The sequence below is a fragment of the Corvus moneduloides genome, chromosome 3 (genome assembly GCF_009650955.1).
Source record: "Corvus moneduloides isolate bCorMon1 chromosome 3, bCorMon1.pri, whole genome shotgun sequence".
NCBI lineage: Eukaryota > Metazoa > Chordata > Aves > Passeriformes > Corvidae > Corvus > Corvus moneduloides.
The window spans coordinates 24,119,717-24,132,840 of NC_045478.1; the positions used below are offsets into that span (position 1 = coordinate 24,119,717).

General features: G+C 33.3%; 1 protein-coding gene across 2 annotated transcripts in view; it reads right to left on the reverse strand.

The window, feature by feature from the left end:
• CSMD1 (CUB and Sushi multiple domains 1) overlaps positions 1-13,124 on the reverse strand; it is a 1,116,713-nt gene that overhangs the window by 32,214 nt on the left and 1,071,375 nt on the right. For both annotated transcript variants that reach the window (XM_032104597.1, XM_032104596.1), the window contains exons 55-57: positions 7,350-7,538; positions 5,599-5,772; positions 1,459-1,641 (exon numbers count right to left, since the gene is read on the reverse strand). In XM_032104597.1, the coding sequence (XP_031960488.1) occupies positions 1,459-1,641; positions 5,599-5,772; positions 7,350-7,538 (546 nt within the window). The remainder of the gene's footprint in view (positions 1-1,458; positions 1,642-5,598; positions 5,773-7,349; positions 7,539-13,124) is intronic.

Sequence of the window (13,124 nt, forward strand, 5' to 3'; positions counted from 1 at the left end):
GATTTGGACCTGCTGCGTGTGCATCTGCTGGATGTCCCCCTGCATAACAGTTATAATCTTGTAATTAAAATATAACAGTTTTAAATTTTATGATTAAAACAAACACAATTTGCCAATTAAAAATTAGTCTACTATTTATATTTGGAATAATACCTTAATTACTTTCTAAAATCAGTTTTTGATCACTTTCTATGCATAAAATTTTCAAATGGTGAAGAGAAGAATTCAACAGGTTGGAACTTAAACTTGCAGGAACGAAAAGGTATTCTCCTCCTAATCTCATCCTTACTTAGATTAAATAGGAAACAATTGAAGGATTATAGAAAAATGGAAAGAAAGAGGCTTTTTTCTTGTTTTTATTTATTTTTTTTTTTCTGAAAAGAGAAGGTCAAAACAAACACTATAAAGAAAGGGGGGAAAAGGCAGCATTTCAAACACTGATAATTGCCACTGACTTCTGCTGTCCTACTGTACTTAATGTCTTCATGTAAGGGAAGTAGAATAGATATTGCAAAACTTCAATTTTCTGCTGAAAATACTGATTCAAATACTGGTCCTGTGCCCACTACCATTTTTATACAGTTATGATGATATCTGCACTAACAGAAGATTAATCTGTGTTGAATAATACTACAAAAGAACAATTTTCCTCGGGATAAAATGTGTAGGTAAAAAAATAAAAATATTTTCAAAAATATTTTGTTCTATCTTCCATTTTATCATTTAGTTTAGGAGACAACAGATACTACAGAATCCATCAACTCTGATGAATTAGATGAAGTAACTTTTCAAATGTTCTTGGAAAATGAGAATTCATTATAAAACTCAAACTCTTCTATTACTGCTTTCCAATTTTAGCTGCACAAAAATGCAGAAATATTTTATTATGTTTAACTTATTTTAAAATGTGATTTTCAGAAATATTCTCCATTGCATTTCTTCTGAAAGAGGCAGCATAAAAATATCTCATTAGCAATTAGTCTAACTTCTGTGGAGAAATATGTATTAATTTATACTTAATTTATATATTAATTTATGCAAATTTATTTTATAATTTATTCAGTCTTCGATGCATAGATATTATATATAAAGAGAAGATGAAAGTATTTTATTGTTACAAAACAGATGACAGATTTATTTATCACTCAATTTTCATACCTTCAACAAAAGCATTTGTTTAGTCTTACATTTAACTCAGGTATCTATTATTTATTCTCAGCCTAAATATTTTTTAACTAAACTTTTTTTCTCACAAACTTCTTACAAATATATATTTCAAAACTTTAGCAGTTTGGATTTAAGTATTCAAGCAAAACATGAACTTCTTCCAAATTTTTTTCTATCACCTTTCTGCAGAATGTTATGAAAGCGCATTTCTGCCTAACAACATTTTTCAATCAAAGAATAAAAAGTCATTAGTGTGTCAAATGTCAAAATGCCAACAGTATCAATACTTACCTTCACACACAGGCTGTATACCTGACCAGGAACCATTGAGCAGGCATGTTCGCTCTGCAGACCCTCGCAGCTGATAACCCATTTCACATGAGAAACGTAGCAGACTTTTTGTTTTGAACTCATCCCCCAGTCTAGACCCATGAGCTGGTACTCCTGGATCATCACAATAACCAGGATTATTTCCTGTAAAACACAACAGAGCAGAGTAATTGGCAGGGACATTATGTGCAAATACTCTCTTGCAAATAGTGCCACTGCATTGTTTCTGTTAAAATCAATTCCTTTCATTCAGTATTAAGGTGTGAAACTAAAGTCAAAGATGAAAATACATATCTTTTTACCCTACTTCTTATTTCAGGCCAATACAGGCCTAAACACAGAATGTGATATAAATAAAAGCTAAAAGACAATTGAGAACACAGTAAGCACCCCTGTCACTTTTTGTCAGGTCAACAAATCTGTTGTTTTCTGACATAAATTATATTTTCTACACATTGTATTTTATTGTTTAACTTGTAGTGATAACTTCTTATAACAAGAATTAAGTAACAGCAAGAGTGAGGAGAACCATATTCAAACTTTTAGGAAATGCATTTGAAATACATATATCCACAGAAAATACTCCTGTCCCTCTGTGTCTGTCAAGAATGAAAATCTTATCCTCTAAATTTCTATGCAAATACTGGTTACAAATTTAGAAGAGAAAGGACGAGTTGCAAGACAGAGCTCTCAAAGATGTCCCCATAAGTCTGATGAATCAGTCAACTGCCTTATCAAATAAAGTGGCTGTCACAGGAGATACTATACAAGATGGTTAAGGAAGCATGATCTCATTATCAACAATTTATTATAAATTTTGGTATAAAATGGTTTATCTGCTAAATACTTATGTGTCTACATTGCAGTTCACAGCAATATTACCCTTTGTTCTCCACTTTTGAATTATATGTCTAGACTCAAATGCTATTGAAACTATGGGTTTTGATTTTGGGCCTTGATTTTATTTTTGGTTTTTTTTCTATTTTGGGTGTTTTTTTCTATTTTGGGGTTTTTTTTCAAAATATGTATAAATGCTTTAATAGTTTGAAGTCTGTATATTCTTACATGGGTTTTTCTTCATAGGCACCCTTCTCAAATAAAGGACAACATCTTAAAGAAAAAACAATACAAAATTTTTGAGAAAGCTCAAATACTTCATTTAGAAATTAAAATTTTCTTATGTCAGAAAGCATAATTACACGTGTGTCATAAGGTTTTAATTATAGCAAGTGTGAGTGGATGCAATCATGATTTCACATAAAAGGAGGTCAAGAGAGTTCCTGAATTCAAGGCTAACTTGCAGGCTTTGATTGTGTTCATTTAGTACTAGGTTCTTCTAGAATAGATTGCTCTTGTCAGCCTGCCCTACAGCATTTGGCCCTAGATTTCCTGGTGTAAATACATGCTTGTAAACAATGTGAGTGTCTTAAGTCAGCTTGTATACTCTGTCTACCTGTGTATGGTAAAACTCACTCTCCAAAACATGGTGGCTGCCTCCAAATTGACTGTTGAGAATGATCTCCAGCACACACACATTTGTAAAGTATTTGTGCATTGTTTGATGGACTGCCAGGTGTGATGGGTAAAAATTATTCTGGGGAGAATTCTAAGCGTATAATGGTCTCAGGGATCAAGCAGTGTCATCCATGACCTATGCCCTGGCACTGCTAAAACCAAAGTCCAGATGTGGCCTCTGGATGCTATCTGCTTCCACTTATTCTGAGACATTACTATTTCACAGACATTTCTGTCTGCTTAAAATGTGTGAAATAAAATGAGGACTGTGTTTCAGGCTCCCACTGTGGCATGTTTACAGCATGAAACAGATATATCACATGTACTTTGGCTTGTGAATGCAAAGGAATTTTTCAGGGCAGAATGATCTAGGATTCAGAAAATTTGATGATGTCTCAGTTGCTTTGGGGCTTTGCTGAGGGAATTATTCCAGATGAATGACTGGATTTTTTTTTTCTTAGACATACCTAGTTTTGACTTGGAGAAAATTTGAACTGGGACCATGAAATTTTATAGTCAAAGTGTATAGACAAAGTCAGTTACAGTATTATGAAGGTCTAGACCCTCCCTTATTTATCAATGTAGAAGACTCTATATCCATTATTGAAAAATGAGTGAGTAATTTTAAACAAAAATGTCACCTATTGCTTAATTCCTAAGATACAAATGTCCATCATAGCAACAGTTCCCAGGTGACAGCAAATCTTGTGATCGTATTTATACCATCACAGAACCATCAGGCATTCAAACATATATTAATATATAATAAAGTAATAAATCCCATTCAGAAAGAGACTACAGGTTTTAAAGATTATATTTGGACTGTTTTTCATATCCCTGAAGTATAAAACTAATTAGAGTTCTCAGTCATCCTGGGCACAATCATTCTTTCATTGACAATATGACAACGAATTATTCATATTGGATTTTGATGGATTAATCTCCTGACTATCTAACATGGAAAGTGTACTTCTTTTTACAATTCTAAATACCTTAGGAACATGAAATACCTTTTTAGGGTTTTCTTTGGTTTTTTTGGAAGGATATTTTTCTTTGCATTTTTTTGTATAGAGCTAACAGAGATGGATTTTCATTTTCCCAGGGAATCATCTTGCTCTCAAGATGGTGACCCACTGTGTTCAAAGTTAGAAAATTAAACTCTGCATCAGTAACAATATTTTAGTTACACTAGACATATTTTCCCCACCATAAGACATAAGTATAATGCTCTTTAATGTTTTGAAAATCTATGAGTCTATAAAAATACTATCATATTCATGACTAATATCTGAAGAGTCTCAATAATAAGCAATTAAAATTCCCCTCCACCAACTCGAGATTTTTCCTTGTGGTGAGAAATGTTAGCTAATAGCACTAGATTGTGATCTGACTCTTCAAGTCTTGGTGCAGTTTCAGATCTGACATATTAGTCTGCATAAAAGGGCAAAAGTGACATAAATGTGAGCTTAAGATAAGCAAGAGAAGATTTCTTCTTCTGCAGTGATGCCTTTCAGGTCTAGGCATAGAGACCACAATGGCAGTGAGATCTATCAGTGTGAGAAGACTCTATTTCCTCCTTGAGCAGCAGAGAATAGAAAATAAACAGTAGTGATTTAAATTCAGTTCCTTTTCTCAGTATTTCAAACTCTGCTCAGCATCCCTGCAGAATCAGCTCACAAATGGACCATTTTCAATGAAGACTTATTCAAAACTTTTCAAAGTACTGAAAATAATTCAAAGTACCTTACACCTATTTAAATTAGGTCAAATCTGAATTGAACGACATTGAATCACATCAGACCAACAGTGGACACACCCAATAGTTCAAGGGAAGTTATAAGATTGTATAATGGGTAATTATGAACAATTCTCTCACTAGAAAATTTTCTTCTGAAACCATTCATGTATTTGTTTTTTTATATACCAAAGTGTGTAGACCTGTTTCCCTTACAAAACCTATTAATATGCTGTGGGTGTCCATAGTAGCCAATCCTTGCCTGAACACTTCAACAAAACTGTCGGATGTTTTATGGCTTCTTCTAGATTTGCATAGTCTAGGGGAAAAAAAACCTGTTCCTGTACTTCCTGGCAGCACCAAGAACATGTCAGACAGTTATGGTGTTTGCACATTGTCACAATAATAAAGTATATTTCTGCAAGTGAAAAGAGGAGCAAAATGTATGAAATTTACCTTAATACCTTTGCTGTGGAGTTTCTTAATCAAAATTTTCTGATGTAACAACCTTTGTTTACACAAAACAGTGTTCATAAAAATATAATGTAACACATGCATCCTTTTTAGGCAGAACTTGACTAGGTTTGAAGCACTGTTTTTCTGCATCTTCTACACACTGCAGTATAAAACTACAGCACCTGGCTAAGGAGTGAAGTTGCAAAGTAATGACAAAGAGAATGAGATAATTATGAGAATGTTTCAATAAATGGGTGTGATACAGCTGAGTGGCTATTGGTGAAATTAAAATATAACTAGAAAAGAAACAAAACAAATATTTGGCTAAAAAAATGTGTGAGACTAGCCTTACCTATGTGACAAGGTGACATTCAGATAATGGTTGGTACGAGTACCTGAACAGTGAGGGAGAGTCCCACTCCAGTGACTATCTTCTTGGCACTCCCTCGTAGAATTTCCTATGAGCCTTCGACCCGCTGTGCAAGAATAGTGAATTATGGAGCCATATGTAAATTTGTCTCCTGAAAGAACTGCATTTGCAGGTACCCCAGGATGTCCACAAGAAATGGCTAACAAAGGAAACAGCACAACATTATGAGATGTTTTCATGGCACAGAAAAAAATCTGTTGTAGCCTTTAAATACAAGGCTGGTTCCACAAATAATACACCTCTTTCTGGATTTCAACTATTACATAGATTCAGTTATGTTGTTGCTAGAGATGATTTATTGGTCATTTGTAAGATTAAACACAAAACTACATATAAAACTAACCTATCCAGGTTAGCCTTTCTCTAAAAATATAGAGCTTTCTTTCCTCATTCATTTCTGTTTATGATCCTTCCCTACAAATAGTACATATTATTTTGGTTAGGAATAGGAAGGAAGACACCAAATAAGGCTAATGTTGCAATGTGCTTGTATATTGCAGATACAATAATATAAGTAGCTTTATTGTATCTACAACTAGGTACAGTTAAAGCAGTACAGTGAAATACAATATTTATTCTGTAACGTTATTATAGCAATGTGATGAACTAGAGTGAGCAAGAGGAAAATGGATTACTGATAATTCTTATAATTTTAAAACACACTTATTTTTCTAAGATACAAAAAGTAAGGCACATGCTTGCACCAGTAAAATATTCTTGCCAAACTGAAAAATTATGCAGCCATTTTGTATTTAAAATGGTGTATTTTGCCTAATTCTTTTACTACTGAAATGTGAATAAAACCACTTTTTCAGTTTATACTCCTACTGACAGATATTTAAAGCGTAGTTGCGAAAAAACAAAACGAAACTGCTTGGGTCATGTGAAGATTAGGTACATAGTAGTAATAAAGAAATAAATTCACCAACCTAGTGACATTAATTGCTCTGGTATATAAGTGTAAATCCATGAAATAAATAATTTTAGTAAAAAATCACAATTCTTTAAAGCAAAAACTTTAAAATCATCTGATGTGTTTCAAATTAAAATATACTTTCGTTTCATCTAATATTTCCTATAATTGGGTTGAAAATCAGAAATCAGGTCAGAAAATTAATGGTGATCAGAGAAGAAAAATATCTCAATGAAAATTAAACTCAGGCAAGCTGGTTTTTTTAACGATATGAAGCTTACTGATTATAGGAAACGCCAGATTTCCTCCCTCTCTGAGGAAAAAGTGATGGAGGAAGTATGAAGTGATGTTATGAAAAGACCCTCTTGAGCAAAATTTTTCTACACAACATTTCACAGATTTCTTCTCACATATACACTATGAGTCTGTGAAAAATGTAACTATCTGATATAGGCATTAATGGGTTTAGACTATCATTCTAAATTATAACACATAAATAATAATTTTAGATTTCCCTAGCTGTTTCCAGATACCTTAACAATTTACCAATAGGGGGAAATTCACGTTAACTTTCTGGCATTTGAAATAATAGTTCCACAGTTCCCTGGAAACACATTTTTAATGATGGAAAGTTGCATGATATCTTGTCTTAATGTTTTCTTACTGAGATGTACAATTTGCAATATATTGATCTTAAAGTCCACTTTTTTCCTTAATAGATGGCTACATTGGTTTTTTTTTTCTATCATGATTTAAAACCATGCACCACTCTTTAATGCTAATCCAACCAAATGGATACCTACACAAACACTTTGGTAATGATCTATCCCATAATCCATTAGCTTTACAGGTCAGTGCAGATGAGCCCAGGAGATAAAAGCCCTTCTTGCAATGGTATGCCACACTTGTTCCGTACTTGAAACTTTCAGGATAATTCTGCTGTCCATGACGAATTGCATTCTCCACAAAGCCAGGATCAGAACAGTTCACCACTGCAAGACAAACAGTATTCATCACCAATGCAGAACAGCAATATCATAAGTGTAGCAATGATTTTCATTACTTCACCAGCAGCTTTGACTGTGGTTCATATGTGGTTCCTTTGTGGGTTTTATACGACTTAAATATCAGAAATATTGACTCCTAAGTAGGACTCTAGATCTTCTTGCTTTGAAATTAATACTACATTTTTACTCTAGTTCTTGTATTAGTCTTGCACAAGATACATAATATGAAGTATACAACTGGTTCAAAGATAAAAGAGAAATTGGAGGAATTTTTATGGTTCCCTTGGTAGGCTTAGTTTGGTCTTCTATGTAATTTTTTGTGAAGGAATATATATACTTTAAATAACAGTGATTTTTTTTTTCTAATTTCCTCTAATGAGAAAAATTGCTTCAAATATTAACAAGAACATTTTCTTCTATTAATGTGTAGAACAGGAGAAGGAAGATGGTGAAAAATCAAGTATTTGATAGAGGAGCAGGAGTGGGGGTGAGCACCAAAAAGCATGATGTAATTTTTTCAGGTAGCCATTAAAAAAATAAAAATTTATGGGCTTTGTCATGACTGTTTAGTTTTTATATAAAGTATACTTACCCATCCCACTCCTTCATTTTATACTCTGCAGTGAATGTAGGATCACAGAATCATTTAACAGTTTGGGTTGGAGGGGACTTTTGCAAACACCCAATTTTGCTGTCTGTTAATCTGGAAACTAGATGAAAAATTATAAATACCTACTCCTTCTCTCCCCTGTCTTTACTCTGAAGATAACAGTATAAATAAACTAAAAAAAAAAAAAAAAAGACTTAAAATATTATTGGTATAATAAATTTAAGCTCATCGAAGAACCACAGGAATCTATCTTTCAAGTATGTAATCTAGTTCAAATCGATTTTCATGAAAAAGAAATCAGTGGAGAAGAATATAGATGAGATTATAATTTTAGAGGTAGGACATACATAGTTCCTAATGGACTAGTTTTTACTCCTGAATAACTTTTTTTCAAAAGTTTAAGTTTTATCATACATGGAATTTAAATTTGCTGATTAGATAATACACTAGAAAAAGGCAGCTTTTGCAAATGTTCATTCATTGAAGGGACATTTCATTCAATCAGCTAAAAAGTATCAGGATTTTAGAAAAACATTAACATAATAAAATTTAATCTGGAGCAAAATCCGGTTATAATTTATTTCTCTTTATCTTTTAAAGCCATGATCTTAAAAGTGTTAAATGTTCATAATTTCAACTTCACAATTCTAGCCAAACATACACTTATGTCTAAAGAATTCCCCATATGAATCCAAAGTCTTCCTTCACAAAAATTATTTTAGAAGTAATATTTGGGGAAAAGAACTCTTTTGGAAAAAAGAAACCCATTTTTCATCTACCAATTGTTATTAAAAACACCGATAATACAATTACACAGAAAAGTCACATATATTTTAAAAAATTAGGTATTACAGTGATGCACACAAAGCATTAAAAAGGCATTATGTACAATGATTATGTTCAATGAGAGAGACCCCTTTTTTTTTCTTTTGTTCCTGAGCAGTAGTAAAACTTTAGAGTCTCCTATTCCTATTTATTTTATGGCAAATCCTATGAAATAATTCACCAGAGAAATTACATTTCACTTACATTATAATAGTTTAGCTTATATTTCATACTACCAACACAGCGTTACAACTGTAAAATTTTATACATAAATTGGATATGTTCAGGTTAAATAAATATGTGTTTAAATAAGATTTCATTGACAGAAATACCTCTTTAGCTCTTGACTTTTTTTTCTGTCCCAAAAGACAGGGAAAAATATAAAGTCTTAATATCTCACTGCTGTTTGAAAGATGTGAAAAATTTGCATGTGGAAGTCTATGTCTTTGTACTTGCTTTGTAGAACTCTGAAAATTCTTTCTTCTAGGAATCTCCATTTAAGAATATTATCAGGAGAAAATGCTTTATTCTTTTTACATGACACATACTTTGTTACTGTTTTTTTTTCCATGGTTACTAATCTTTGTCAGCTAAGTCTAATTCTTTCACTGGCAATATAACTATCATTGTAGAAGAGGGACGCATGTGAAAGTCTGTAAAATGTACAGTCCACTGACAGGAAGCCTTACCAAAGCATTAAGCTAGGTCTGAATGAGCTCATATGCCTGTAGTCACAGTGCAATTCTTTCTTAGAGAAACTAGCACAGTTCCCAGAAGCAACACATGCTGCATCCTAATTAACCCTGTTTCTTAGGCAATTAGACATGCTGTAGTGCTGGGTAGATGCTGCTGTAAAGACTCTGCTTTTGGAACTGGCCTGCATCCTCTGCATAGTTATAAGTTGCCTTGTACAAACACATCCTTAAACTCAAATTTTCCACACACACATATATATATATATATACACATATATATTTATACATTCCTAAATATTTGAATACACATCTGTATCAGTGTGAAGAAAGCCAGCACTTGTTCTTTGGCATGAGGCCAGTAGATGGTGGCCCAGTCAATGCCACTGTGCTCTGCTACCCTCCAGAACAGGGTGAATTTCTCTGAACTGCTCATGAAGAATGATCCTGCTGTCCATACTAACCCCGGAGCCATGCTCCAAACAATTCCTGTGAATGTGCCACTTGGTTCAAATAAGAAGCCATCTAAATAAGTAGAGGCAATTCAGCTCCCATGCCAGGCACTGTTTAGTTTAAAAATATAGATTAATTTAACTTCAAACACAGAAGTGAATATTTCAAAATCTTTCTATTTAGCTAAAACTATTTTTTATGGTAATTTGATTCCCAACTTCACAATTACACAATATCACTATTGTGATCCATCATATGAAAAACGAATGTCCAGGGCTGTATGAAATGTTTGTACTGGTGCAGAATAGAACTCAGGTCTTCTTGGGACCTATATCCATGTTCTAATCAGTACACCATTTTGCAATGAAACTTCATATCAAAAAAAGTAACTACAGCAAAATAATACTTTTCCATTCTAAACTGGGCATACACAGCTTAAACAGGACATACACTTTTACAGTAAAATTTCATTAATGAATACACAAAACTAGTGGAAATTTGCATGAGGACACATACTACTGGATTTTTCCCAAGCTATAGGACAAGATTCACATTGTTTGTCAGATTAAGTGTCTTATGATGTCAAAAGTATCTTCGTCCATGCAATCTATATTTTTAGTTTATTTTCTGCTGGGATTTTTGTGTGGTTTTGTTTGGTGGTTTTAAGGTTTTTAGGTTTGTTTCTTGGGGGATTTTTGTTTGTTTATCTGGTTTGGGTTTGGGTTTTGTTGCTGTTATTGTTATTTTGTCTGAGAATGAAGTTGCCGATGCTCTGGCATTCTCTTTGATGGAATGGGAAGGACAGTAGAGATCTACAGGCAGAAACTTTTAAAAGAAAGTGCCTTCCAGAGCAAAAATGTAGACAATTTGTCAGGGCTTCATAGACTATCAGTCACATAGAAATCTCATTTGGGAGTTGTGGGAACTCCAGAATATCAGAAAGTACTATTTTTTAACTATAATACTGAATGCTTATTGTATTTCTAGATCAAAGTGATAAACAGTGAAATACTGCACAGATAAAAACTGTGTGAAGGAAAAAACAGTAAAATAAACAGTGAAACATGATTTCAGAATTTTTTCAAAAGAAAAACCAAAGGCTGTTTATTTTTCACTGCAATTTAGATAAAATCATTGCTATTGAACTCAAATATGCACAAGATTAGTTGAAACCAAGCATTGAAAGTAATAGTTCAAATTATTTCAATTTTAATCTCAGAATATTATATTGAAACAGAAGAAAAATCTGATGCATGCTGCAAAATTCTTGCATTTATTGAAGGTTTTGTACATTCATGAATACAATTATTTTCAAGTATTGTTCTCATCCTATGGATTACTCAACTCTTTCCCTAGGTTTAATTTTTAACAAGCATTCACAAGAGCTGTCACTTTTTTTAGTGAAGTTGAGATTATTAACATAAACCAAAATCAAATATAATTGCTTAAAATTAAATCTTTGGTTTAACGGGTAAGTGTGCCAAGTTAGCTTATGGAGAGTCAGTATTAGAAATTAAAATGAACTTTGTTTCTTGAGAATATGCTGTCCCAAAGCTATCCAAAAGAAATTCTAACTGAACCATCTTTGCAAGTCAATAGGGAGAACAGAAAAACTTAATTCTCCATGCAGACCAGAAATATGGAATATTCTAGGAATACATTGCAGTCCCGAAGTATCAATTTGTGTGATACAGAGTTCTCACTCCAGTACCAGCAGTATCTGTTTAGACAGCTCAGTGATGAATGAAATACAAAACAGCCACCAAATGCATAATTTAAGCGTGTGCTCTGTGAACAAAATTCTTGCAGCATGCATGAAGTCTTATCAAATGATTATGCAAGAGAATACCATCCCTCAAGTTAAAAAGTAACAATTATGCCTGCAGTGACACTTAAGATCAGCTATTGTTTTTTGAATATATACACAAGTGTGCTGTTGCTAAGAAGGGCAGCAGTAATGAGTACTTTAGAAAAGAATTTGAGTTGGCTGGCATACAGAACTAAGGCAGCATTTTCCCCGATTGCCTTTCACCCTGGGGACTCAATTGTAAGTTACAGTGAGAGTAGACAGAGATTGCTTTCTCTCAATGACACCTGTCAAGGGTTACATGGGAAATCAATTCTGTCAGTCTTGGTTTAGTCTTCTGAGAAAAGCTGGAGAATGCTCCAAGTCTGCCCTGATAACTTCGGAACCTCACACTGAGTAGATTCAAACCCTTGAGCACAAAGAAGTTAAAAGATCATGTCAGAGTCTTCTAGGGCAGCTTTCTGTTAAAAAGTTGAATGAGCATCAAAAAGTACGTAATTCACAGTATTTCATTTCTTGTTCTCACTCTCTCTGTTTTTTCTTGACAGAAACAATCTTAAGCTTCTTTTATAAACTTTCATATCTGATCAACAGTATTTTTAAACTTTTTTTTATTTGAAAAGTATTGCATTAATGTTGATGTCTAGAACATGTTTAGGGAATGACACTCTAGAGTGAATGAAGAGTAGAGAATTCACTCTGATTTTATGACAAGTTTTTAAAAATGCTGGCTATAAAAAGAAAGCAAGCACTGCTTGTGAAAGCATTATGACAAAATTTCCAGCAAATGGAGTTTTAGTAAAGATCAATGCAAAGTCAACAATAAACAAGAATGAAAACTTCTCAGATTTTTCCAGGAATTACTATACCAAAAGAAAGATAAAGTACTTACCTGTTGCTTTCCTCTATATGTGTTGTCTGCAAGCAAATTCATTTTTGAGCATCTATGTACAAGTAGTGTTAACAGAACAGCTTTTGTCAGAATAGCACAAACTCTGGGGTCATGACTTATTTTCTTCATTTTAATCAGAACTTTGTTTTTCACCTGGATGAGGAACTCTTCAGTTGCCTCGAAAGAGGTTTCTACTACCTTCTGAAATGTCTTTGCCTGATTTCCTGGCTGGTTTCACTCCAGAGAGGGGCATCTCTGCCAGATCAGGGGAATATCTCAGACACCATATGGC